The sequence below is a fragment of the Gossypium hirsutum genome, chromosome D13 (genome assembly GCF_007990345.1).
Source record: "Gossypium hirsutum isolate 1008001.06 chromosome D13, Gossypium_hirsutum_v2.1, whole genome shotgun sequence".
In the NCBI taxonomy this organism is placed as follows: domain Eukaryota; kingdom Viridiplantae; phylum Streptophyta; class Magnoliopsida; order Malvales; family Malvaceae; genus Gossypium; species Gossypium hirsutum.
The window spans coordinates 4,105,473-4,131,816 of record NC_053449.1 but is presented as its reverse complement, the minus strand read 5'-3'; the positions used below and the strand labels follow the sequence as shown (position 1 = coordinate 4,131,816).

At 33.1% G+C, this 26,344-nt stretch overlaps 1 protein-coding gene across 2 annotated transcripts; it reads right to left on the bottom strand.

Moving 5' to 3' along the window:
* Positions 1 to 2,122: 2,122 nt before the first annotated feature.
* On the bottom strand, positions 2,123 to 25,083 carry LOC107919924 (cytochrome P450 CYP749A22). 2 transcript variants are annotated; one of them, XM_016849366.2, is made up of 5 exons: positions 24,786 to 25,083; positions 3,517 to 3,740; positions 3,216 to 3,448; positions 2,756 to 3,134; positions 2,123 to 2,672 (listed from the first exon to the last, which is right to left on the bottom strand). In XM_016849366.2, exons 1-5 carry the CDS (start codon positions 25,066 to 25,068, stop codon positions 2,232 to 2,234), a joined length of 1,560 nt encoding a protein of 519 aa, XP_016704855.2. In that variant the 5' UTR covers positions 25,069 to 25,083; the 3' UTR covers positions 2,123 to 2,231. The 2 variants fall into 2 exon arrangements, with proteins under 2 accessions (XP_016704855.2, XP_016704853.2); XM_016849364.2 differs by lacking the exon at positions 24,786 to 25,083 and adding an exon at positions 3,824 to 4,316.
* Positions 25,084 to 26,344: the final 1,261 nt, after the last annotated feature.

Here is a 26,344-nt window from a genome sequence, read left to right as displayed (position 1 = left end):
TTTGTTGATATGTTACCGACATTTCAAAGGGTTAAAAATTGGTATTAAACTTTACTATTTGCATTTCTTTTTGTGATGAACAACACTCTGCATGTGGGTTATAGCATGTATGGCCTTCAAATTGTTAGGGCCTATGTATGTATACTGATAAAGTATTTGCTTGACCATGCATATAGTTGTAGGCAGTGGTTATGTATATGAGCTCTTATATTGAATGAAGGCATATATTTCCCAGCATGCATTGGTATAAATTAAAATACCTTTTTTTCCTTTTTTTTGTATTTGTTCATACTTGTGCCTGTAGAGACAGGTTGGAACTCATTAATGTCTTTTCAGGTATAAGATCAATAAGAATTGCTTGGTGGTTCAGTGATCTGAAGACAATCCTAACAGTTTAGCAGGTCCATAAATCTCTTCATCTATTATTAATTGAAATTTCTATGTGACTTAGATCTCCATTACTCAAAATTGCTCTAGTTTTCTAATCAACCTCTAATGCATGTTTATAGCAGTCTCCTCTCAATATGCACTTAAAGTCTATAGTTAAATTTAGTATTATTCTCTCCTTTAAATATTCAATCTATCATATGGAAGTGAATAGAGCGTAATATGTATCGGCAACCAAATTGATATGCACTCCTGGGGATCTAGCAATCAGTAAAGTAATCAGTAAACTCTAAAATAGTATTTAATCAGTAAAATAATCAGTATTTAATCTATTAAATATTCAAATATTTAGTCTATATTTCTTTTATTTTCATCAACTAAAATAGTTTGGGCCTGTAGGTTTAACTCTAAACACTCCTGGGTATCTAACAATCAGTAAAGCAAAGCAGAGCAAAGCAGCAGAGGCACAAAACAGAGCAAAGCAGTAAAGCAAAAGAGGCAGCAGTGACACCGTAAGTGCTATTTATGCCTCCTTATTTGATCAGTGATTATCTCCATGCTTACAATGACTCAAAGAATCAATGTAAGCAACATAACTTGAATCTTTTAGTTTGTTTAAGTCCCAACCAAGTCAACAAAGATTCCTATTTGAACTTTTAAGTGGTAGGGCCTACACTTCTCAGAGTTCATGTCCGACACTCCCTTGAAGTTTTGGGGGATTTTTTTTTTTGCTTTGACCATACAACTAAGCCAGAATTTTCCCTCTTTTTTTTTTCTTTTGGAAGAGTTACTTTTCATGATTCTAATCGCATGCATTACTAATAATAATATTTTGCTTTGGGTTTCTTTTGCTTCTTTGTTTCCTGTAATCTTCTGAAACTTTCTAAAATGATTTTAAGGAGATAGAATTTCTGTAAAATCAGTCAATTAATTTCTGTAAAATTTCTGTAAAAATCAAACAATCAGAAAACAACTAAAAACTAAAGTATAATGAAAAATTAAAGAGAAGAAGAAGAAAAGAAACTCACCGGCAGAAGAGGAATAAAGAACCAGAAGAAAGAACTTTGAAAGAGAAAATGTGAAAAAAATGGGTATAGGTTTAGCTCCAAAGAACCAGAGAAAAAAACTTTTTTGGGAGAAGATAGGTTAAAAATGGAAATTATCACCCAAAAGCACTTTTGGCTGAAGAAAAGTTAAAATTTTCAACTTCTCCATCTACAAAAAAATACTTTTTTTAAGCTAAAAATTATTCTAAAATGGTGTCTGTTCTCCATTGCTTTTAAGGGAAAATGACTTTTTATTGCAAAAGTCATCTGAGAAGCAAAGGAGAACGGGGACTTAGTGGAAATGGGTAGGTTTTTCATGGAGAACGGACTTTTGCCTTGCAACTCAGAAAGATGGAGCCTTGATATAAGTAGCTCTTCCTTAAGAGAATATGTCAAAAAGATACATAGGCAAAGGAACAATGTTTCTGGTCTAATGAGCTTCGAGCCTTCCATGAAAGCTAAACAAGCAATGTAATGGCCGGCTCCAGGAGTGTGTGTTTCAAGCAGAAACTCCGGAAGAATGGAACCAAGTGGAATAAAAACCTCACTACTGCAGTAGTAATGGAAGAAAGACACCTAATTATGTTATTCACAGAACTGTAGGGCTTGCTCCTGCGGTGGCGATGTTTGCTGTAATACCCTTTTAACCTTTAACAATATCAACAACAAAAAAAAAGCATATAATCCTGTTGCCAAAACATGAAATCCCCAAACCATATATCATCGTATGGTTGCAAAATACAGTATCATCCACATTTTATTATATATTACTATATTGGAGACCAACAGCCTAGAATTTTAAGCATCATAATGTAGTGAATGAAACAACAACTGCATCCCATGTTGTGGCTTGAGTGTAAGACTTGGTACAGGAGCGTGAACGTAGGTAGGGGAGACGGTGACAGTGTAGCGTTGCAGAATCATGGAAAGTGCAGTTTTCGCTTCAGTGATTGCAAAGCTCATGCCAACGCAAGATCGAGATCCCAATCCAAAAGGCATAAATGCAGCTGCATTGTACTTAGTAGCTTTTGCAATCCCTTCAGCAAACCTCTCTGGTTTGAAAAGATTAACATCATCTCCCCATAAGTCAGGATCATGGTGAAGTGCTATGATTCGCATGTCGACCTCTAAATGAGTAGGCAGGACAAGTTTTCCTAATTGGACTTCTCTTCCTACTTCTCTTATCACGCGATTTAAAGGAGGATAGAGCCGTAAAGTTTCATTGATAATCATGGTAATCTGTTGGAGAAAAAGAAATCCAAAAGGCAATATAAATGGTCAGTGCTAGTTTTCAAGCTATTGAATTTGTATAGTTTGCTTACCGTCTTTAATTTGGCCATCCCTTCAGAATCTGGGTTTTGATTACCAAAGACCTCAATCACCTCTGCTCTTGCTTTGTCTTGCCAATCGGTGTGTATTGCTAAAAGCAGAGTTGCCCATGCAAGCAAGGAATTGACTGTTTCTTGCCCAGCAAAATAAAAAGTTTTGCACTCATCTACCATATCTTGAATCGAAAGCCTGTTTTTCTGGTCCGCCTCATGATAAGCATTTACAAGTAATCCCAGAAAATCACGACCGAAGTTATCAGCTTCACCGTTCACTACTCTCTCTTCCCTTTTTTTAACAATCCTCATCACAGAATCATGTATCATTTTGGCAATTCTTTCTGATTCAATTTCATCAGCAGATTTCCAAAACTTGCTGAAAAGGACAACCAGATTAAATCAACCCATTGTAAGCTGAAGTATGTTGATTAACAAAGTAAAGATTTGATGAAGTTACCTGATGATGGGAATCTTTGCTTTTAAAATATTTCTGCCCGCAATTACTGTCAACTTCATCAGCATGTCAAAAATCTTCTCCCCTTCCAAGTAACTGCTACCAAAGGCGGTTCTGGATATCACTTCTGAAGTCAATAATCTGAACTCTTGGAACACTTCTATCTCTTTGCCCTCCTTACTTTTCCATTTCTCAAGCATGGTTTCAACGCTAGCAACTACTGCTGGAGTCATATTCTGCAAAAAATTATCAAGTTTGTAAATGTCCACTACAATAATTAGATTAGAAGGTAGAGATGATTTACTTTTAAGCTCTCCCCATGAAAGGCATAATTGGCCAGTTTCCTTTGCCTTGCCCATTTCTCACGTTCGGTTGAAGCAAGCCCATCGCCTATTAGCTTGACGAAGAAATATGAAGTCTTTGGCTTTCGAAAAGCTTTGTCACTGTTTTTAAGGACCTCTTTGACCAGATCTGGGTCTGTAATTTGCAGTTGAGCTCGAATTCCATTCCAACTAAGAAAAGTGCTCCCTGAAAGAAAGTGATTTCTCTTCATGGAAAGTGGAGGTTAATCAGAAAATACTACCCAAAAAAGAAAAAAAAGACATTCTCACCGTATTTGTTGATCCAGGAGTAAACATGAGGCACGACTCTGGGAAATATATCGTGTGTCAAGCCCATAGGTTTGGTAGATGCTTCCATGAGCATTTGGGCAGCTTCTTTGTTGTTTCCATGGATAAATTCATAAGGAGGTCCTCTGATTCCTTGTGAATTCATGATGAACTGTACCCGTTGAGGTATCCACCAATACTTGTAGAAAACATTGAGCAAAGCAACGAAGAGGTAGAGGCATAAAAAAGCTGTAAGCAGGATTAGAAGTTTTCCCATGGTCTCCATTTTCTTATGTTCACCGATCAGATTTTGCATCTGTTATGGTAATCTGGGTTTTGCAAGGTGACAGTCAACACATTTATCATCAAGAGACTACACTTGTCCCTCTTCAAGTCGTGTTAATCACGGCGTTGTTAGAAATTTACTTTCTTTTTTTCTTTTTTTCATAATACGCCAAAAGAAATTAAAAATATAAACTAAATTTTATAGGTGATATGGTAATGTCTAGAATTTGTGCTTACCATGTTCATCTATTTCTCACGTTTCCAATCAAACAAATGCATGCAAAGACTTTGCTAGCATTTGGGCGAAGCAAAACCCATAAGGTAATTTCCTTTCGGCCGACAAAACCAAGCCGTCGTATTAAGTAGACCTAGATAATGGCTTACGCCATTCATCATGTCGAAACCATTTTTATTTTGAAAAAACAGGGTCGACTTGCCACCGATATTTTATTGAAGTGTGATCGGATCATCTTAAAAACGATTTTAGGTCTACGAATGTTGAGAAAATAGGTTCGGGAGTCGGTTACGCACGCCAAAATTAGTTCCGAATTGATTTATTAATGTCTTAAAGTCCAACATCAAAAATTTGAAAAGATTAGAAACGATTCCCCTTTTATTAATGCCATATTTTAAAACAATGTTTGGATAGATTTGAACGAATGTAAAAGAGTTTCTCATCCCGAGGCAACAAGATGTCGTATCCCGTAAGTTAGGATGCAACGTTTGAATTCCCGAGCATAAGCTAACCTTTTAAAAAATCTTTATTGAAACTTTGTGCATTTGAAAACTAAAATGTTTAGTCGTTTTAGTTCAATGAGAAAATCGAAACCCCGTAAGTTAGAGCACGATTTCTCATTGTTCCAAAGACGACATATTGCAAACTTCATTTTCCCTTTTTTACGAAATTGGATCAAAGCGAAGGTTTAATGCAATATTAACAATGATATAAACTTGATTTATTCGAGATGAAAAGAAATGAAATAATCAAATTTTGGCAAATAAATCGAAAATTTTAACTATGATGTAATGTTCGGAACTGAAAAACAAATGTCTAAACATGGAATAATATACATGGGTAGAATAATTATCGAACTCGAAATAATATATAAAACAAACTTAATTCCAAAGAAAGGGTACATAAATAAAACAACATGAAGTAATAGGCTAAAAAAATCTATTATGCAAATCAATTTAATATAAAATGAATACGTGAAATGAATTGAAATAAATCATTTAATAAATTGTTTAAAACAACTAATAAAACACAATATACAAAAATATTTAAGCAAATGAAGTATGAAGAAAAATTAGAATATACATTATATAGAAAAGTAATATAAAAAATAAGTAATATGTATAATTCAAAATAAATAGTACGTATATGAATGAAGTTTAAAACAATACATGAATTAAAACAAATAATATATATGAATGTACAATTTAATACAAATAATATCTACAATTTTAAATGAATCGGATAATTTACAATAAATAGTATATAATAAATTTGAAATAATAATACATATAAAATTTAAAAATTTTGATGATAATTCTAGAATAATCATACGTGATAAATCCAAAATAATAGTATATAACAAATGTAAAAACCATTTTTTAAATTAGAAAAAAAGGGGATCGACTTTGAAAATATAATGGGAGTCGCCACTGATCTTTTTTGAGATGCGATCGGATCACCTTGAAAATGATTTTAGGTCTGCGAATTTTGAGAAAACAGGTTCGGAAGTCGGTTACGCACGAGGAAGGGTTAGCACCCTCGTGACGCCCAAAATTGGTACCGAATTGATTGTTTAGTGTCTTAGTATCGAAAACTTGAAAAGATTTTAAAGTACGATCCCTTGAATGAAATGAATTGGATGATGAGACTCATTTATTTCGAAGACATAGATTGTCACACCCAGTAAGTTAGAGTGTAACATTTTAAATCCGCGAAATTAAGTTTATCTCTTAACTTTTAAAACTTATGCATTTTGAGAAGGATATCTGGTTATTTGGGTCAAATGAGAGAATCGAAACCCAGTAAGTTAGGGTTTGATTTCACAAAATCCCTAAATATCGAACAAATCCTTTATTTTCATTTATTAGAAATCCTCGTCTCGAGAAAACAACATGTCATATCCAATGCGTTAGGACACAACGTATTGAATTCTCGAGAATGAGCTTTTTATTTGTATGTTAATTAACAGATATTCGGTTTCTTAGATCCCGAGGAAGATTGGAATCTAGTGAGTTAGGACACAATCTTTTCGAGGATCACAAATTCCGAATATCTTTTAATTAACATACAAATAAAAAGCTCATTCTCGAGAATTCAATACGTTGTGTCCTAACGCATTGGATATTACATGTTGTTTTCTCGAGACGAGGATTTCTAGCAAATGAAAATAAAGGCAATGTTCGATATTTAGGGATTTTGTGAAATTGAACCCTAACTTACTGGGTTTCGATTCTCTCATTTGACCCAAATAATCAGATATCTTTATCAAAATGCATAAGTTTTAAAAGTTAAGAGATAAACTTAATTTCGCGGATTTAAAATGTTACACTCTAGCTTACTGGGTGTGACAATCTATGTCTTTGCAATAAATGAGTCTCATCATCCAATTCATTTCATTCAAGGGATCGTACTTTAAAATATTTTCAAGTTTTTGATACTAAGGCATTAAACAATCAATTCGGTACCAATTTTGGACGTCACGAGGGTGCTAACCCTTCCTCGTGCGTAACCGACTTCCGAACCTGTTTTCTCAAAATTTGCAGACCTAAAATCATTTTCAAGGTGATCCGATCGCATCTCAAAAAAGATCGGTGGCGACTCCCATTATATTTTTAAAGTCGATCCCCTTTTTTTCTAATTTAAAAAATGGTTTCGACAGCTTGGCGACTCCACTAGGGAATTCAAGAGTCAAGCCGCAAAATTGATTGTCTTTTGTCTTATTGTTGAAAATTAAAAATTTGATTTTGAAAATTTACGATATTCTCTTTGCATTTGCTTGCATGATTACTGTAAATTAAGCTCTATATCTTGGCATCATATTGCATAAAGACTGTTTTGTCTTCCCCTTTTAAGTGGGAGTGAGAAACTACTCCTTCGTGAGGTTTTCACCTCCGTGCAGGATAGTGGATCACTTTCGGGATACATCCGTACCTATGTCTTCGTGAGATTTTCATCTCCGTGCAGCCATAGGGAAATGTATTCCCCTGAACTGAACTCGGTCTGTATGAGTCTATAATGGGTGAAGATCGAGGAATCTGCTGGTTCGGGTACTTTAACTTTAGAGCCAAACCGCATATAGAAGACCTTAGGAACCCATCCTAGGTAGAGCCACTCCAAACCCCTAATGGTCACCTAACTAGGTATTTTTGTTTTCCTTGTTTGCTTCTGTTTTGTACTAACCCATCTTGTTTTGTTTTGATTATGATTGCATTGCATTTGCATCTTAGGAAAGAGATATTGATTCAAGTTTGATTACTAACTTAGAAAGCTTGTCATGGAATACGGATTCCTTGATAAAGTGGAAAACAATATGGCTGTCTGAATATATTCTGAGAAACACAAGAAGGGTGATGAAAGAGTTCGTGACCTTTGCTTACTGGCCTAAAGGTTCGAGACGATTGTCCAAGGGCCTTCAACGTTTCAACTCCCTTGAAGAAGCTAACGAGCTCTATGAAGATGGGCAGATGATGGATCGCGACCAAGATCAAGAAAAGGAGCAATAAGAGACATTTATTGGAAACTAGCAAGATTTAACATATAGGAGGGGATCGATGTTGTCTCTTGGAATATAAGGGCGAGGCCGTATATATATCCGCTTTATGTAAAGAAATTTATCTTCTAGAAAAGTTTCCTAAATGTAATTGAATCAGAATCAACGTCTCTTTAGGCATTCATTTCATACATCTGCATGATATGCATTAAAATCCATTGAAAGAGTCTAATTGAGTAAATTTATTTCAGCTAATCTGGAAAACCAACCAACCAACCAAACATCCTTACGGTACTCGTCGCAAAACTAAGGAAATGGATCAAAGATTAGAGAAATTGGAGCAAATGCAATAGGATATGCAAGGACAGTTACAAGTACAAATGCAATAGCGGCTAGATAAAATCCTAGAAGACATGATGGAAAATTTGATCAAGGCTCAAAAAGATGCGATGGCTGAATTGACCCATCTACTGACTAAAGGAGTAAATAAGGGGAATGGTCCTATGGTAAATGATGATGATGAAGACAAGGATAGACCTATCTATCCTCCAGGCTTTACGCCTCTGCATACGCAAGTTAAGACCGAGTACCTCCGCGCAGATCCTCTATTTCAATTGGGCCTCAGCGGTTTTAAATCGATGTTTCAATATCGATAAAATTTCTGGCCAGATCAGGTCCTAACCCTGGTGATAATCAGGTTAATCTTGCCGTCCCAGATTTTGATGAAACGGCTGAAGAAGGAAAGGCGAATGCGGAATTGTCAAAACAATGGAAAGATAGGTATAAATGGTTGGAGGAAAAATTTAAAGCCTTGGAAAGCACTGATAGTAATCAGGGAATTGACGCTAAAGATCTAAGCTTAGTCCCAGACTTAGTACTTCCTCCCAAATTCAAAATGCCTGAATTTGAAAAATATAATGGAACTAGCTGCCCCTAAGCCCATATCACTATGTTCTGTAGAAGGATGACTGGCTACATTAACAACGATCAGCTGCTAATACACTACTTCCAAGACAGTTTGGTAGGGGCAGCATCCAAATGGTACAATCAATTGAGTCGTACCAAGATTGGTTCAAGGAGGGACCTAGCTCAAGCATTCATGAGGCAATACAGTCATGTGACAGATATGGTTCCCGATAGGATCACTTTACAAAACATGGAGAAGAAACCGAGTGAGAGTTTCAGGCAATACGCACAAAGATGGAGGGAAGTCGCTATCAAGTCCAGCCGCCGCTCCTAGAAAGAGAAACTACTATGCTCTTTATCAACACATTGAAGGCCCCGTTCATCACGCACATATTAGGAAGTGCTTTAAAGAGTTTCTCAGATATAATCATGAATGGTGAAATTATTGAAAACGCCATCAGAAATGGAAGAATAGAGGGTGGAGAGAGTAACAAAAAATCAGTCGTAAGGAGAAAAGAAGATGAGATGAATAACATAGGTTACTCAATGTCAGTAAGTCATCTAGGTAAAGGGGTCACTAGTCAACAAGGTTCATTGAGATAAGAATCTGGAGTGAAACCAAGTACTGAGAAGCTCCAGTTCACACCAATTTCGATGTCGTATAAGGAGTTGTATCAACGCTTATTCGATGTGCACATTATTGCCCCTTTCTACTCCAAACCCCTGCAACCTCTGTACCCTAAATGGTATGATGCGAGTGCACAGTGTGATTATCATGCGGGAATTGGGGGACATTCGATAGAAAATTGCACCATCTTTAAAAAGCTTGTTAAAAGGCTTATTAACATGGGTGTTGTCAAGTTTGATGACTCCAGTGCAGAAAATTCGTTACCCAATTATAATTGATAATGGGGTGAATGCAATGCATGAAGAAGAGTGGGAAATGCTCATATTGACGAAAAGCAACTGAAGAAGGGACCTTGTTAGATATCCGCCCTTATAACCCTGGGAGTGTTCTAAGCAATTAAATTGCGAAAGAAATCCCTGTAGTTTTTAGAGCTTATTTAGAGTAATGTTCAGAACACTTTGTTGTTTTTAGCCTAAAAATGATAGAAATTCCTTTGTGAAATAGGCTCATGTCTGAACGTTTATTTTAATGAAATACATCTTTTGCAATTATTGCTGAGCCAATATTTTCATTCTTTACAAATAATTCCAGATTCTTTCATTCTTTTGGCATTTCTTCCAAATTATTATTCATTCATTCATAATCATATGGTACAAATAATTATTCATGAATTTATACATTCTTTTATATATTCTTCGGTACTTACTATGGGTCCCCAGATATCAACTACATGAATGACGCTGCTACAGACTCAGATTTTCCTTTTGGGCAAGGCATGTCTTAGAGGGATCTCATGACTTTGAAATTGTCATAGATCGTAGCTTATCGCCGTACTTGTTGACGATGGTAGAACAAGAGGACATACAGATCCTACTTCGCGATGAACCATTAGAAATTGTGAGCTGGGTGAAGATTGGAATTGACATGACCACAAAGATGAAGTGAGACCTCATTAAGTTATTCTAGAGTTCAAGGATGTCTTTGTATGGTTATACCAGGATATGCCCGGGTTAAGCACTGATAATGAAATCTGCACAACAGCACGATGTCAAAATTTGTAGTATGAACGATGTAATTCTTTACCAGGGCAATGCCTCTCTCGTTGACTCAACATAGCTTTGCCCATTTGAAGTCAAGTTTCCATCCCTTCAAGTTGTTGTTGGATTTTACTTTGATTGAAGAGGAAGATCCAAAGTTTTTTGCCATAGTTACGCCCCAAAAGGCTCTATGAAAGAAATCTAATACCAAAGGGGTTTTTTTCACATACAAGATGAAAGTGGAAGATCTTATATGGGAGATTTTATCAAGAAAAATATTGGTTTTGGTCAAAAGGGATAACAAAGACTTACCAAATCCTATGAGTTCAGATCCAATTAAAAAAAATCAAGATCAAAATCAAAAACAAAAAGAAGAGAAAGAAAAATCAAAATCAAAGTCAAAGTCAAAATAAAAATGAAAAAAAAGAGAAGAAAAAGGAAAAATGAAAGAGTAAAGGAGAGGCCAAAGTGAAAACCCGCAAAGGGCACTTTGTGACCAAAGGTGGTTTTGAGTTGAAAACTCGAAAAGGGCAAATTTTGAGCAAAATGGGGCATGGTCGTTATCATCATCGAAATTTTCTAATGGGCATTGCTTCATCTTTGAGATCATTAGTTACTTTGTCAAACAGGTAGAGGCTGCTTCATGCGTCAATGTCATCATATGCCGATATAGAATTACAGAGAATACGATATCATGAATGTTAGTATGATAGTTAAGGTCTGTGATCAAGTCAAAATCAGATACCGTAGTTCATCACTGTATTGAATTGTGAAAAAATGACTGAGACTTGCAATGACCGGCATGAGAAATTACCATTTGCCATTCTTTCTTGTCGAACATCTATACTGGGGCAACACCTCTCTATTTGGTTTACAAGATTGAGTAGTTTTACCTATTGAAATCCACTCTCTCCGGGTATTAATTGAGCTAGAATTGGATGAAGCAGAATTGATCCAATCGCGATGTGATCAGTTGGACCTAGGAAAAGGGTTAAAAGCTATTCATTAGGGTCGGATGTACCAAATGATATGAGCCCATAATAAACAATGTCGTCTCAGAGAATTCCACGAGAGGGCTGGATGTTGAAAAAGATCCTTCCTCAATTAAAGGATTCTAGAAGGACATGAATGCTAAGCCAAGGATGTCCCTGTGTTCTAAAGAAGACCTTTTTCAGAGGAGTATTAATCCTGAGTGAGATGGCTAATCCTATAAACTCGGATCCAGTCTAGAAACACTTCGTTTAAAGAAGAAGAAAGGACCAAGGTAAAAACCCGCAAAGGGCACTCTGAGTCAAAAATATATATATGAAAAATGAAAAAATGAAAATGAAAAATGAAAAAATGAAAAAGTAAAAATGGAGAGGCTAAAGGGAAAACCCGCAAAGGGCACCTTAGGCCAAAGGGGATTTAAGTTGAAAACTTGAAAAGGGCGGCTCAAATATTGATCAGAATGGGGCATGAAGCGATCAAAGCAACTTGAATCTTTGTGCATGTAGTAATCTTGTTATACCTGAATCAATAGGAAAGGGTAGGCGACATCTTGGGGCATCGACAAAGCACTGTAGATCTCCTAAACACATGTCAAACTCAAAATGGTTTTTAGAAAGTTTGTACAGAGAAGTTCAAGCTGCGATATCTGCGGCACCCAATTCTCATATTATTTATATTGAATTTGTTGTTCTTGGAATATTTTTTATTTTCCAAGATATACATTTCCAATCAATTTCTTTATTATCCTTCTTTACTATTTGTGATAATTTATTCATTTTGAGCTATGCCCAGAACCAATTTTATTCTTATCCATTGTTATGACCCTTTTTGAAAGCATGTTGCATTGGAATAATGATTAATGGACTAATAAAACTTTCACAAAGGAAGTTTTGCATATTACTCTGAAACGTTTCTAAATAATATAGGAACATGAAACAGGACTATTGTTTAGAGCACACCAAATTTAAAGGTTGGAAATTTGAGAAGGAAGAGTCTAAATTTGGACTTTCTCTTTGGATTTTGTTGTCAAAAACATGATTGAACAAAATGACAAGAATGTCATGTTGATAACAAAGCTTGAATAAACAAGTAAGTAATGATCACCAGGCAACAGGAAGAGGTTTCCTCGGAGAAGAAAGCCTTCAGTTGTGTATGAGCCTTAGGTATGACAGCTTAAGAATGGTGTGAGAAACTAGAACGATTTAGATCCTGTATCCTTGAATTTTGATAAGAGAGGATTGAGGAAAAGCCATATATTTCTACCCTTGAATTGCAGTGGAAGAATGATGGCACAAATTGTGCGCCCTAATGGATTAAACTTTGAGGTTTACAGTGGGGGCCAATCTGGCTAAATGTTTCTTCAGAAAAGCCAGTCAAGCGAGAAGGCGTTGTAGCACGTCAGTCACAAAGCCTTAATAAACTTGGAGTAATGACAACCTAAGCGGGATCATTCTCGGAAAAAAATAAAACTCTGCATTCATGCAAACATTATTCACATGTCTAGTTAGGAGCATTGGATTCATTTTGATCATGCCATCTTAATCTTTAGGCATAATTAGGTTCATTATATAGGTCAAGTTCCCCAGGGAACAGATCAGTGAAGATAGCAGACCTTGTCTTCCTGCATCGACAACGAAACAGATCGAAAATATCAGTTTTACTTCCCAGGTGATGCAGTGGAACAGATTAAAGCCACATCGATGAATCTTGCTTCCCCGACATTACAGTTAAAAAGATTAAAGCTACAACAGCGAATCTTACTCCCCAGGCGATGCAGTGGAACAGATTAAAGCCACATCGGTGAATCTTGCTTTTGCGACATTGCAGTTAAAAAGATAAAAGCTACAACCGCGAATCTTACTTCCCTGGCGGTACAGTGGAGTAGATTAAAGCCACAACGGCGAATCTTGTTTCCCCGACATTGCAGTCAGACAGAAGAAACCAATCTTATCTCCCTGAGGTTACAGTGGAGCAGACTGAGTAAGCAGGTCTTATCCCCTGAAGATGCAGTGGGGCAGACTGAAGATGGCAGATTTTACCTCCCCGAGATTACAGTGGAGTAGATTGAAGCCACAAATCTTATCTCCCCGATGTTGCGGTAAGATGGAATGAGGCAATTCAAAGAAGATGAGCACCAAGATCCAGCACGACTGGGCAAAATTGGTCATTTTTGGAGTCTTTGCTCCATTCCTGTTACACGACAACGAGCAAAGAGGGGCAGCTGTAATACCCAAATTTTGCCCGGCCCGATACAAATATAAAAACCAAATACTAAAAATAATACAAAGTCCATTAACAGTCCATTAAACAGCTAACCTAAACCCAAATACAATCCTTAGCCCAATCGTGTTACAGGCCCAACAAACCCAAACCCTGATAGGCCTAAACAGCTTCCAAAAAACCCTAGGGTTTCTGGAACGGACCAAGTGCCGCAACTCCCTCAGCCCCAGCGCGAGCCACCACAACAGTAGCCTCACATACACTGCCATGCACGCCTCCACGCCCACACCTCCGTACGGCCGTACCTACAGCAGACACAAACAAACAGAGACAAACAACCACGCAAAAAAGGAAAAGAACAGTAAGGATAATGTGGAATTTTATGATTGTATTTTTAATTTTTATTTGGATCCGGCTATATAAAGCCGTTTTTGAATCTGTAAAAGGCGTTCTTTTTCCTCTACACACAATATCAATACACAGAGAGATTGAATACAAAAAAGGGATTTGAGAGGTATATTCGTTTTTTCCTTTTTTCGTTTTTCTTCACTGTTCTTTTTTTTTTGGTTTCTTTGTTTAGGAAACATTAAACAACATAAAAAGAGAGGTTTAAGGAAAAGAGATTACCTGGCTTGCTGGACTGTCGCTTGTTTTGTCGCAGTCAAAATCAAGCGGTGGTTTAGGCGCCTCCAGATGTTCATCGTCGAACGGCGCAAAGAGAGAGTTTCTCTCTCATTTCTTTAGGTTTTTTTGTTAGATTAGGAAAATGTTTAATAGCTTAGGTTTTTGTTTTTTAACCACGAAAGAAACTGCGCCGTTTGCCCACAACGACCCGCGCGGTGACCCGATCCGGGAAAGGATCCGCGCATTTTGGTCGTTTGGTCTATTAGCGTATAAGGTCCCCTTTTCTTCGTGGTGTTTTCATATCATTTTTTTCTTATTTATGAATTTCATGCTTCATTTTGCTTTTGCTACATTTTGGTCCATGTCACTGCGCTGCGTTTTGGGAAAGCGGGATAGTTCCCATTTGGCTCCCCCCGTAATTCGCGAATTGCAGTTTGACCCTCCATTTCTTTTAAATCATTTTTGTGGCCTGTTAATTTTGTTCTGTTTGCAGTTTAGTCCCTTTTGTTTTTTTTACTATTCAGTAATATTATTAATCTATTATTATTATCAATTTATTATTATTATTATCACCGTTATTACTACTGATATTATTATTGATATTGTTATTATATTAGTTTGTATATTTAATTGCCATTATTTACGTATATAAATTATTTTATGTTATTATGTAATATTATTTTAGGTTTTTAACATTTTTATACAATACTATTTTATATCTATACACAATTTATATTAAATCATTTTATTAAAAGATATACGAGTATATAATACATTATTATATCTTTTTATTTATCTATACATATATATAATTTATTTTTTTAGGACCCTATTTTAATTCATTTTGTTTATTTCAACTTTTGTATATATTATTATATATTTTTACTTATTCCTATATATACATATAATTATTTTCTTTTAAAAACCCTACTTTATATATTTTGCTTGTTTCAACCTTTTTGTATATTATTATGTATACATTATCATTTATATTATTATTAAAATTTTCCTCCCACATGTATTATTTATTTGAATTAATATATGTATATGATTTAATGTATTTTGATTGATTTTTTATATAGTATTTGTTTTGAATGTTGATGTTGACATTGGTATAATGGAGGCTATTGTTACTTTGTTTATTTGTATTTATCTATTGATTGTTTGTATTCATTGGTGTATATTTAAATTTACGAATAATCGATTCGCGTTGTACATTAACGTTTTATTGCCTTATATCTGCTTAAAAGGTTACGTTTATTATTTAAATATCAAAAACACTTTTATTCAAAAAGCCTCCAAAACAACGCGACACTCGGAATTTGTGATCCTCGAAAAGATTGTCTCCTAACTCACTGGATTCCAATATTCCTCGGGATCTAAGAAACCGAATATATTTTAATTAACATACAAATAAAAAGCTCATTCTTGAGAATTCAATACGTTGTGTCCTAACGCATTGGATATGACATGTTGTTTTCTCGAGACGAGGATTTCTAACAAATGAAAATAAAGGCAATGTTCGATATTTAGGGATTTTGTGAAATCGAACCCTAACTTACTAGGTTTCGATTCTCTCATTTGACCCAAATAATCAGATATCCTTCTCAAAATGCATAAGTTTTAAAAGTTAAGAGATAAACTTAATTTCACGGATTTAAAATGTTACACTCTAACTTACTGGGTGTGACAATCTATGTCTTCGAAATAAATGAGTCTCATCATCCAATTCATTTCATTCAAGGGATCGTACTTTAAAATCTTTTCAAGTTTTCGATACTAAGGCATTAAACAATCAATTCGGTACCAGTTTTGGGCATCACGAGGGTGCTAACCCTTCCTCGTGCGTAACCGACTTCCGAACTTGTTTTCTCAAAATTCGCAGACCTAAAATCATTTTCAAGGTGATCCGATCGCATCTCAAAAAAGATCGATGACGACTCCCATTATATTTTCAAAGTCGATCCCCCTTTTTTCTAATTTAAAAAATGGTTTCGACAATAAATTTAAAAATATTAATGATAAATTTGAAATAGATATACATGATAAATTTAAAATAATGTTAACAATGAATTTAAAATAATAATATTGATAAATTAAAAATAATAAAACATGATAAATCTAAAATAATAATATACAATACACTTAGATAATATTAATGATTAATTTAATAATAATAAGTATAAACATTCAAATAATATCAGATTTAAAATTTTTTAAAAAATAGCATAATAATCGATACTTAAATAAATAAAACACAAGCAAATCAAATTAAACTAATGAGGATTAAATTGAAATTTAAAGCAAAATTAAAAGGAAAAAATGAGGATAAAACAAAAATGAGGGCCCAAATATGACGCGTGGATAACATGGGGACCGAATGGGAAATATTCCCTTCCCTCAAAGCGCAGCATATTGACATGAATCAGATTGGAAAGAAACCTAAAAAGCGTGACCAAATTTAAATGAAATAAAAGAATCGATTTGAAATACCCTACGAAAGAAAAGGGACTGTTTGCGCAATTTTTCGAAGCGTTACAAAAAGCGCGGATCCTTCCCCGGGTCAGGCCACCGCGCGGGTTACTGAGGCTAAACAGCCAATACGGCACCATTTTAGAGCCACTAAAACAGGCCCTAAACGGTGCCGTTTTATGCACAATATAAAAGCCACTTAAAACCTAAAATTAGAACATTTTTTATTTACATTAACTATCAGGAAAAAAAAACTAAACCCTCTCTGCCCTCTGCCGCTTCAACGATCTGAAACTCTGCCCGACTCCAATTGCAACGGAGTAGGCAAAGCCAGGTAGATTTCTCATCTCCTAACGCTTCTTTTCTTTTTCATATAAGATTAATAAAAAAATAGAAAAGTAAAAACGTAACAAAAAAATATAGAAGAAAAAGTGAAAAAATCACCTTCTTTAAAACCTTTTGATTTCTTTTTTCCTCCATTTACACTGATTTTCCCCCTTTACACTGATTTCCTCCATTTTTTATGAATACCCCCTTTTTTTTCTTTAAAACAGAAAATCTGGCTCTTTTTATAGCCTAGAAATACAACTTATTTTCTATTTTTCTCTATTTTTACACTGTGTTTTTGTTGCTATTGGATTCTTGCAGGCGGTATACGTGGAAGTGTGGCGGTTGGGGCTGTGCTGGAAGCTATTAGATTTTAGGGTTTCTGTTTATTGGGCCAATGGACATCAATTGAGTCTGCTATTGGACTTTCATTTTATTTTTTTATTTTTAATTATTTGGTTTTTTTATAAGGTATATGGGCCGGGCGAAAATTGGGTATTACACGTCAAACTTAAGCTTTTTTTTATTAAAAATACCCAAAACTTTTAATTATTTATAAGAATGACTTATTTTGAAAATTATGTACGTAAATGACCCATTTTGAACAGTAAATGTCGGTGACGTCATTGTCATTGGTGTCACCACCTCTAGTTTTAAAAAAGTAATAAATTTTTTGGGTGTCGTCGTTGCTATTGGTGACATCGAACTAAAGAATAATTATATAAAATGTTCAGACACCTGATGAAGCAATTATCAATTTTAAACTAGATGAAAAATAGAAGTGACGCCATTACTCTTGGACACTAATTAAATGTCTATTTATATATTAGGCATGCCCTATTTTGAAATTAAATTTAAATAGCTCTTAAAAATATAAGAATAAAAAAAATATTTTAAAAATTTATTATCCTTTTAAAAATAATAAAATATTAAATTTATTAACCTTTTAAAAATAGATTTTTTATATATTTTTTCTAATTTTATTCATTTTTATAATTCTTGTATAATTTTTTTATGATTTTTATAATTTTATACCACGTGGCACAATCTTAGCATGTCATGTGGCAAAAATAATCCAAAAAAATGGCAATTGTTATTTTTTATTTGTCATAATCAAGGTATCCACCAACAACAACAGTAGTTAATCTCCTCACTATGAGTGCTCTCCAAATAGGTAAATGACTGATTATGAAATGTGCTTCATTTCCATAAGTGGAGATCGAACCCTCAATCACATGGTTAAAGAATGAGGTAAACAAACGCTACACCGTGCCTTAATTGATTGAAATTTTAACTATAACAATTGACTGTTAACTTTAACTATCAAAGAACTTAATCGATTAATATTTTAACATTCAAGGGCTTAATTGAATATTTTTTTGAAAATATTCATGGCTTTAACTTTATTGTTATAAAACGAATGTTTATGTTACTATTACTTAAAATTTTTTTTTGACCTAAATGGCACTTAAACTTGGAGAACATTAACCAAGGACTTGTTTGATAATCAATTAAAAAAAATTAAATCAACTAATAATTTATGTTTTTAAGCAAGTTTGATGATTCATAATAAAAAACAAATGATTGGATTTTTCTACGAAAAGATGTGGAAAATGAAAAGTAGATAAATAACTATTTATATCTTAATGTAGAATTTGTTTCAATTATTTTTATTTTATCTCTTTTAAATCCTTCAAATACCCCACCTTTAAATTTTTAAAAAATTATATTTTATCAAACAATCTAATTATATTTTGTATTTAATTTTAATTTATACCTAGGGGTGAGCAAAATTCGGTTCGACTCGAAAATATCGAAAAAAAATCGAATTTCGAGTTAAACGAATCGAGTTATTCGAATCAACTCAATTTTTTTTTTCAAATTTCGAGTTGAGTTTTCGAATTCGAATAACTCGAATAATTCGAATATCAAATTATAATATTTTACATTTTTACCCCAAACTCTCAAACCTTTTTACTTTTTCCTCAAAACTTTTACTCTTTCCCACTTTCCCCCCAAAACTTTTACTCCCCTCCCCTCCCAACCCCCCAATCTACCCAAAATTCATTTCCCACCAAAATTTTACTCTCCCATTTACTTTTTCTCAAAATTTTACTCCAAAAACCCTCAAAACTTTTTACTTTTCCCCAAAATTTTTACTCCCTCCCACTTTTTCTCTAAAATTTTTATTCCCTTCTCATCCCACCTCTAATCTACCCCAAGCCCTGCCCCCTCCAATTTTTTTTTAATATTTTCCCTCCAAAATTTTACTCCCCCTATTTACTTTCCCTCAAACTTTTATTCCCCCAAACTTTTTATTTCCTCCCTAAACTTTTACTTCTCACCATTTACTCTCAAATAAAAAATCAAAATTATCCAAAAAATTACTAAACATAAATAGTAATAATTTTATTTATATCTACTATTTATATTATTAAATTAAATTAAATTTCATATTTTATATTATTTATATTATTGAATTGTTTAGTCATATTGAATATTTATATTAAAATTGAATTATTAATTGTGCCATAAAATATTCGTGTTAAAATTTTATATTGGTATCAATTTCACATTTTATTTTTAAAATAACTTTTATTAAAAAATCATATTTTTACATTTAATATATTTTTTAATTCCAAAATACATAGTGACAAAAATCTGAAGATAATTGAAACAACTAAGCAAGCAAAGAAGCTAACCAGTATATAAAAAATTAATAAATAAATTATGAGGTGATGAAAGTTAATAAAAAAATTGATTAAGGTGGACAAATTTTATTACGATGGGTGACAGTGGTTACAAGGACCCAAAATTATTTTTTAAAATTTAACTAGAACAAATATATTCGATTCGAATTCCATCTCACTCGACTCGATTCGAGAAAACTTCAAATAAAGTTAGGATGATAAAATGAGATTTGAAAACTCGATTAACTTGAAAATTTTCGATTCGATTCGATCGAATGCTCACCCCTATTTATACCAATTAAATTTTATAATTTAAAATAGCTTTTAAAATTATTTTTTGTATTCATAAGACTCAAGTTTAAAACATTTACTTGAATTTTTTATGACTTAACGAGTTTCCATTAACTGTTATAGTTTAGAAATAATGGTGAATATTCGATCGAGTAAAAAAATTTCGAATTAGTCGAGTTGACGAATCCTATTTTAGCAACCGAACTCAATTTAAAAATTTTTCAAATCGAATCGAGTCAAGTCGATTCGAGTTAACAAATCCTATTATTTATACTCAATTTTACATTTACATGAACCGATTATTTAACTAGTAGACGAAATACAAGATTATATAACTACATAAACAATATAATTGTTTTGTTTTTTAAATAAATGGTTTTGGCTTCAACTTTAGAAAATCTAAATATTTATCAAAACAACGTAGTTTTATATTTTCTTATTCCGATTTTCAGATAACTCGAATTGTGTAATTCATATTCAAGTTAAACTGAAAATTTTGATTTTTTATTCGAGTTAATCGAGTTATCGGATTAACTCGAATAACTCGAACTATTTAATTTAAAATTTGAATATTTTATTAAATTTTTTGAATTAAATCGAATTTTGCTAACCCTCATTCGAGAAGAAGAGGTGTGGTTGGTAGAGAATTTTGTAAAAAGATTTTAATTAATCACCCGAATGGATTAAAAATTAATGGAAAAGTAATGTGATTTCTTTTTGCTTGAAATGTGTTTTACCTTCTCCACTACAATTCACCTGAAAAAGATTTTTAAAAGTGAACAGGGAGAATATATCTAAACTTTAATTTTGTATTTATTACCATACAGTACATATAAATTTTTAATTTTTAGACTTTAAATTTCATGGGTTATTTCAATTTTAGTTTTAAAATTATTTTTATTAGTTTATTATATATATCTATTTAATTTTGTTAGATTTTTATTTTAATTTAATTGTAATTGAAATAGACCTGTCTATGGGTCGGGCCGAATGGCTCGCCCGAAAAGTGAGAGGATTTGGGTAAAAATTAGGCTCAAAAAATGTGTTTGGACAAAAAAAGAGGCCGATTTAAAAAACAAGCCGAGCCTCAGTCAAGGTTTTTTTTGCTTGAGCCCGGCCCGACCTGAATATGCAAAAAAGAAAAAGAAAACATGTTGTTTTCTTTTATTGTTTTGATGCTATTTTCTTAATTTTTTTCACTATTGTGCCACAATTTCACTATTATGTTGTTATTGTTTGGATATTGCATAAATGTTATTTTATTGTTAATTTTGTTACTATTTTAGAGGCATTTGCTTGTTAAGTTGCACCCTATCTTAGTATTATTTAAGTATACATATTGTTTTTAAATTTATTTTCAATTTATTGGGAAATATTTATTTTAATATTTTTAGTATTTTTATGTATTATATATTTTTTAAAAAATTATATAAAAATAATATGAGCGGGTCGGACTGAGTTTAGCATTTTTATCTGGGTTGGGCTTGGGATAAATTTTAGGCACATTTTTCAAAGCGGACTCTAATAAACGGGCTTAAAATTTTGGTAATATTATTTTAAACAAATAACTAGTTTCTTTAATATTTGTAATTACTTCTTTTTATTATCAATTAGATAATATTTTGGTGCAAAATAAATTTCAATGAACATGATAATATGGTTACATATAAAAATTTTGCAACAAAATATTAAGGTTGTTAAAATTAACTTTGCACAATATTTAAATATCGTGTAATATAAGACGTGACCAAATATTATGCCATTGTAAATTAATATTTCATAACTAAGTAAAAATTGTTATGTAAAAGCATTAACAAATATATTATTATTGTTGTTGTTGCGAAAAATATTTGGCAACCACATTTTATGGTTGTTTAAATAAATTTTTATAGTTGTTGCGTAATTAGTACACAACCAATTAAAACATTATTGCAAAATAATATTTAGCAACCAATAGTATTATTGTTAAATAAATGATTTGACAATTATGCTTAATGGTTGTTAAAATATTTTTTTGGCAATGAAATATAATCATTGCACAATGTAATACACAACCAAATAAAATATCCTTACAAAATAATATTTGGTAATCAATATTATTATTGTTACGTAAAAAACTTAGCAAATTTAATTTTACATTGTTGCAAATTTTATTTTGCAACCAATATACTATGGTTACGTAATAGTATTTGTAACTATTACCATTGTGATATTGTAACAAATTTTATTATAGCTAAAACACTTTTAGATAAACAAATTATATCGTTACGAAAAAAGTTATATTTTAAAACGAAAAAAGATGTTACAGTATATATAATTAAAAATGACTTTTCAATTTCTATACATATTTTATACAAAGGAGGTATACATGATGAACTCGCAACGATTTTTTTTGTTAAAATAAAATTTTAGCAATGGTAATACAACATTTAGCAATAAATTTTAATGTTGACCATTCATATTTTGTAATATATTATATTACAAAATTAAAAATGAAAACAAGCAATGGCCGGCTCGAGGAGTGAGTGTTTCAAGCAGAAACTCTGGAAGAAGGGAACCAAGTGGAATAAAAACTTCACTACTGCAGTAGCAATGGAAGAAAGACACCTAATTATAGGATCCACCGGCTGAGGCATTGTTTGGAGCTCCTGGACTTGACATCTTCACTGTTTCTCAAATGCTGGATGGGTCATATTCCAAGCTGTGTGATGAGATCCCATAATGTCTCCTTTGTGAATGTGTATAGAGAATCTAACTGCTTTGCTGATACTTTAGCAAAATGTGGAGTCCAATGTCTTCATGGCGTGTATATGACTGGGTTGTGATGTTCTTGTTGCTGTGTTGCTGTATGATGCTCAGGGAGCTGACTGGATTTGCTGCTGCCGTTCCAGCTTTTTGGGGTAGTTTGAATTGATTTCTCTTTGGTGGACTATTTTGTTGTTGATTATGTTATGTACAGGACTGTAGGGCTTGCTCCTGCGGTGGCGATGTTTGCTGTAATACCCTTTTAACCTTTAACAATATCAACAACAAAAAAAAAAGCATATAATCCTGTTGCCAAAACATGAAATCCCCAAACCATATATCATCGTATGGTTGCAAAATACAGTATCATCCACATTTTATTATATATTACTATATTGGAGACCAACAGCCTAGAATTTTAAGCATCATAATGTAGTGAATGAAACAACAACTGCATCCCATGTTGTGGCTTGAGTGTAAGACTTGGTACAGGAGCGTGAACGTAGGTAGGGGAGACGGTGACAGTGTAGCGTTGCAGAATCATGGAAAGTGCAGTTTTCGCTTCAGTGATTGCAAAGCTCATGCCAACGCAAGATCGAGATCCCAATCCAAAAGGCATAAATGCAGCTGCATTGTACTTAGTAGCTTTTGCAATCCCTTCAGCAAACCTCTCTGGTTTGAAAAGATTAACATCATCTCCCCATAAGTCAGGATCATGGTGAAGTGCTATGATTCGCATGTCGACCTCTAAATGAGTAGGCAGGACAAGTTTTCCTAATTGGACTTCTCTTCCTACTTCTCTTATCACGCCACTTAAAGGAGGATAGAGCCGTAAAGTTTCATTGATAATCATGGTAATCTGTTGGAGAAAAAGAAATCCAAAGGGCAATATAAATGTTCACTGTTAGTTTTCAAGCTATTGAATTTGCATAGTTTGCTTACCGTCTTTAATTTGGCCATCCCTTCAGAATCTGGGTTTTGATTACCAAAGACCTCAATCACCTCTGCTCTTGCTTTATCTTGCCAATTGGTGTGTATTGCTAAAAGCAGGGTTGCCCATGCAAGCAAGGAATTGACTGTTTCTTGCCCAGAAAAATAGAAAGTTTTACACTCATCTACCAAATCTTGTATCGGAAGCCTATTTTTCTCGTCCGCCTCATGATAAGCAGTAATCCCAGAAAATCACGACCGAAGTTATCAGCTTCTCCGGTCACTACTTTGGCTTCCCTTTTTTTAACAATCTTCATCACAGAATCATGTATCATTTTGGCAATTTTATCTGATTCAATTTCATCAGCAGATTTCCAAAACTTGCTGAAAAGGAAAATCAGGCTGAGTTTGGATAGGCGGTGGCGGTGAGATTAGATACTGTAGAATCAACCCATTGGCAGCTGAAGTATGTTGATTAACAAAGTAGAGATTTGATGAAGTTACCTGATGATGGGAATCTCTGCTTTATAAATATTTCTGCCTGCAATTACTGTCAACTTCATCAACATGTCAAAAATCTTCTCCCCTTCCAAGTAACTGCTACCAAAGGCGGTTCTGGATATCACTTCTGAAGTCAATAATCTGAACTCTTGGAACACTTCTATCTCTTTGCCCTCCTTACTTTTCCATTTCTCAAGCATGGTTTCAACGCTAGCAACTACTGCTGGAATCATATTCTGCAAAAAAGTATCATGTTTGTAAATGTTCCACTACAATAATTAGAGTAGAAGGTGGCGATGATTTACTTTTAAGCTCTCCCCATGGTTTCCTTAGCCTTGCCCATTTCTCACTTTCGGTTGAACCAAGGCCGTCGCCTAGTAGCTTGTCGAAGAAATATGAAGCCTTTGGCTTTGGAAAAGCCTTTTCACTGTTTTTAAGGACCTCGTTGACCAGATCTGTGTCTGTAATTAGCAGTAGAGCTCAAATTCCATTCCAGCTAAGATAAGTCTTCCCTGAAAGAAAATGATTTCTCTTCTTGAAAAGTGGAGGTTAATCAGAAAATGCAACCCCAAAAAGAAAAAAAGAAATTCTTACCGTATTTGTTGATCCAGGAGTAAACATGAGGCATGACTCTGGGAAATATATCGTGTGTCAAGGCCATAGGTTTGGTAGATGCTTCCATGAGCATTTGGGCAGCTTCTTTATTGTTTCCATGGATAAATTCATAAGGAGGTCCTCTGATTCCTTGTGAATTCATGATGACCTGTACACGATGAGGTATCCACCAATACTTGTAGAAAACATTGAGCAAAGCAACGAAAAGGAAGAGGCATAAAGAAGCTGGAAAAAGGATTAGAAGATTTCCCATGGTCTCCATTTTCTTTAACTTCACCGATCAGATATTGCATCTGTTATGGTAATATGGGTCTTAATAGTTATTGGAATTAGATCTTTATTTTTTTTATACTTCTTATATATGCTTATAAATAGACTCTGATAAAACATTGTAATAATCTCTTTGATCAATAAAATATATTTTTTATTGTTTTCATGTTTTCTTTATTCTTTATTCTATCCATCTCTCTTTATTTTATAACACGTTATCAGCACGATGAGTCTTTATTTTTTTCAAAATCTTTCGAAGTCGTCCCACAAATTAAATTCCTTTTCACATTAAACTTTCTCCCTTACAACTTCATTTTTAGGATGTTGAAAAATTCAATCTCAGAATGGATTGTGATTCTTATTCTCGATCTTTGATTTATTGTACAAGTATGGGTAAAGTATAGATTTGGTAAGAAACTTTTATATTTCGGCCATATTTTCTTTTTCAATTAAGGTATAACTACTATTAATTTTTATTTGACATAAATTTCACATTCTGATAGTATTTGATTTTTGCTTTTTAGGGTAAATTTTTTTTACTTAAAAGACATAATTATTGATTAGATATGTTTGCTATTAATATGGTATGTTCTTTTTTCTATTTTTTAAAGTTTTTTTAATTAAATTATATTATGCATAATATTTTTGTGTTTTAAATTTTTTTCTTGTTACTTATTCTTGAAATTTTATTAAAATTATGGTGGAAAGTCTTATTAACCTACCATTGTGGATTAAAAGGAAATTTGATAGGATCTATTTAGTCTTATTAACTTTCTAATATTGAATAATTGTATGATATCTTTTAAATTAAACTTATAAATATTTTATTAGAGCAAGATAGGATTTTATAACATATATGTGGTATTGAAATTTGATACAATGTGTATCAGATAAATTTCAAGCATCGTACATGAAAATTTTGATACACAACAATTTTGATTATTTATTAAATGATTTTTATTATTAGATTGTAAATGTTATTACGAAAACAAAGTTGTTTTATTACTTGTAATAGTGCTCGTGATAATAGCCAATATGATGACGATGATGTTAAAGATCTTCAGGTATATTTTATCATGTTTTATGTATTATATCATGTTTATTATAATTGGAGACTAATCATGACAATATGAATAGATAAATTTTGATTTAAATCTCACGCATGTTTGCGATGGTGATTATGAAATAAAGAATCTATTGGGATGTTTATAAGTCCATCCTACTAGATTTGTTGCATTCCTTGAAATGAATGTAAACATAAAGAAAAT

What these genes read in the sequence shown, in the direction of transcription:
- LOC107919924 (XM_016849364.2), bottom strand. Translation starts at nt 4,136, where the DNA reads ATGCAAAATCTGATCGGTGAACATAAGAAAATGGAGACCATGGGAAAA. An exon ending in TTCATGGGGAGAGCTTAAAA is followed by an intron (nt 3,449 to 3,516) that starts GTAAATCATCTC and finishes AATTTTTTGCAG; the next exon opens with AATATGACTCCAGCAGTAGT. An exon ending in GCAAAGATTCCCATCATCAG is followed by an intron (nt 3,135 to 3,215) that starts GTAACTTCATCA and finishes TGTCCTTTTCAG; the next exon opens with CAAGTTTTGGAAATCTGCTG.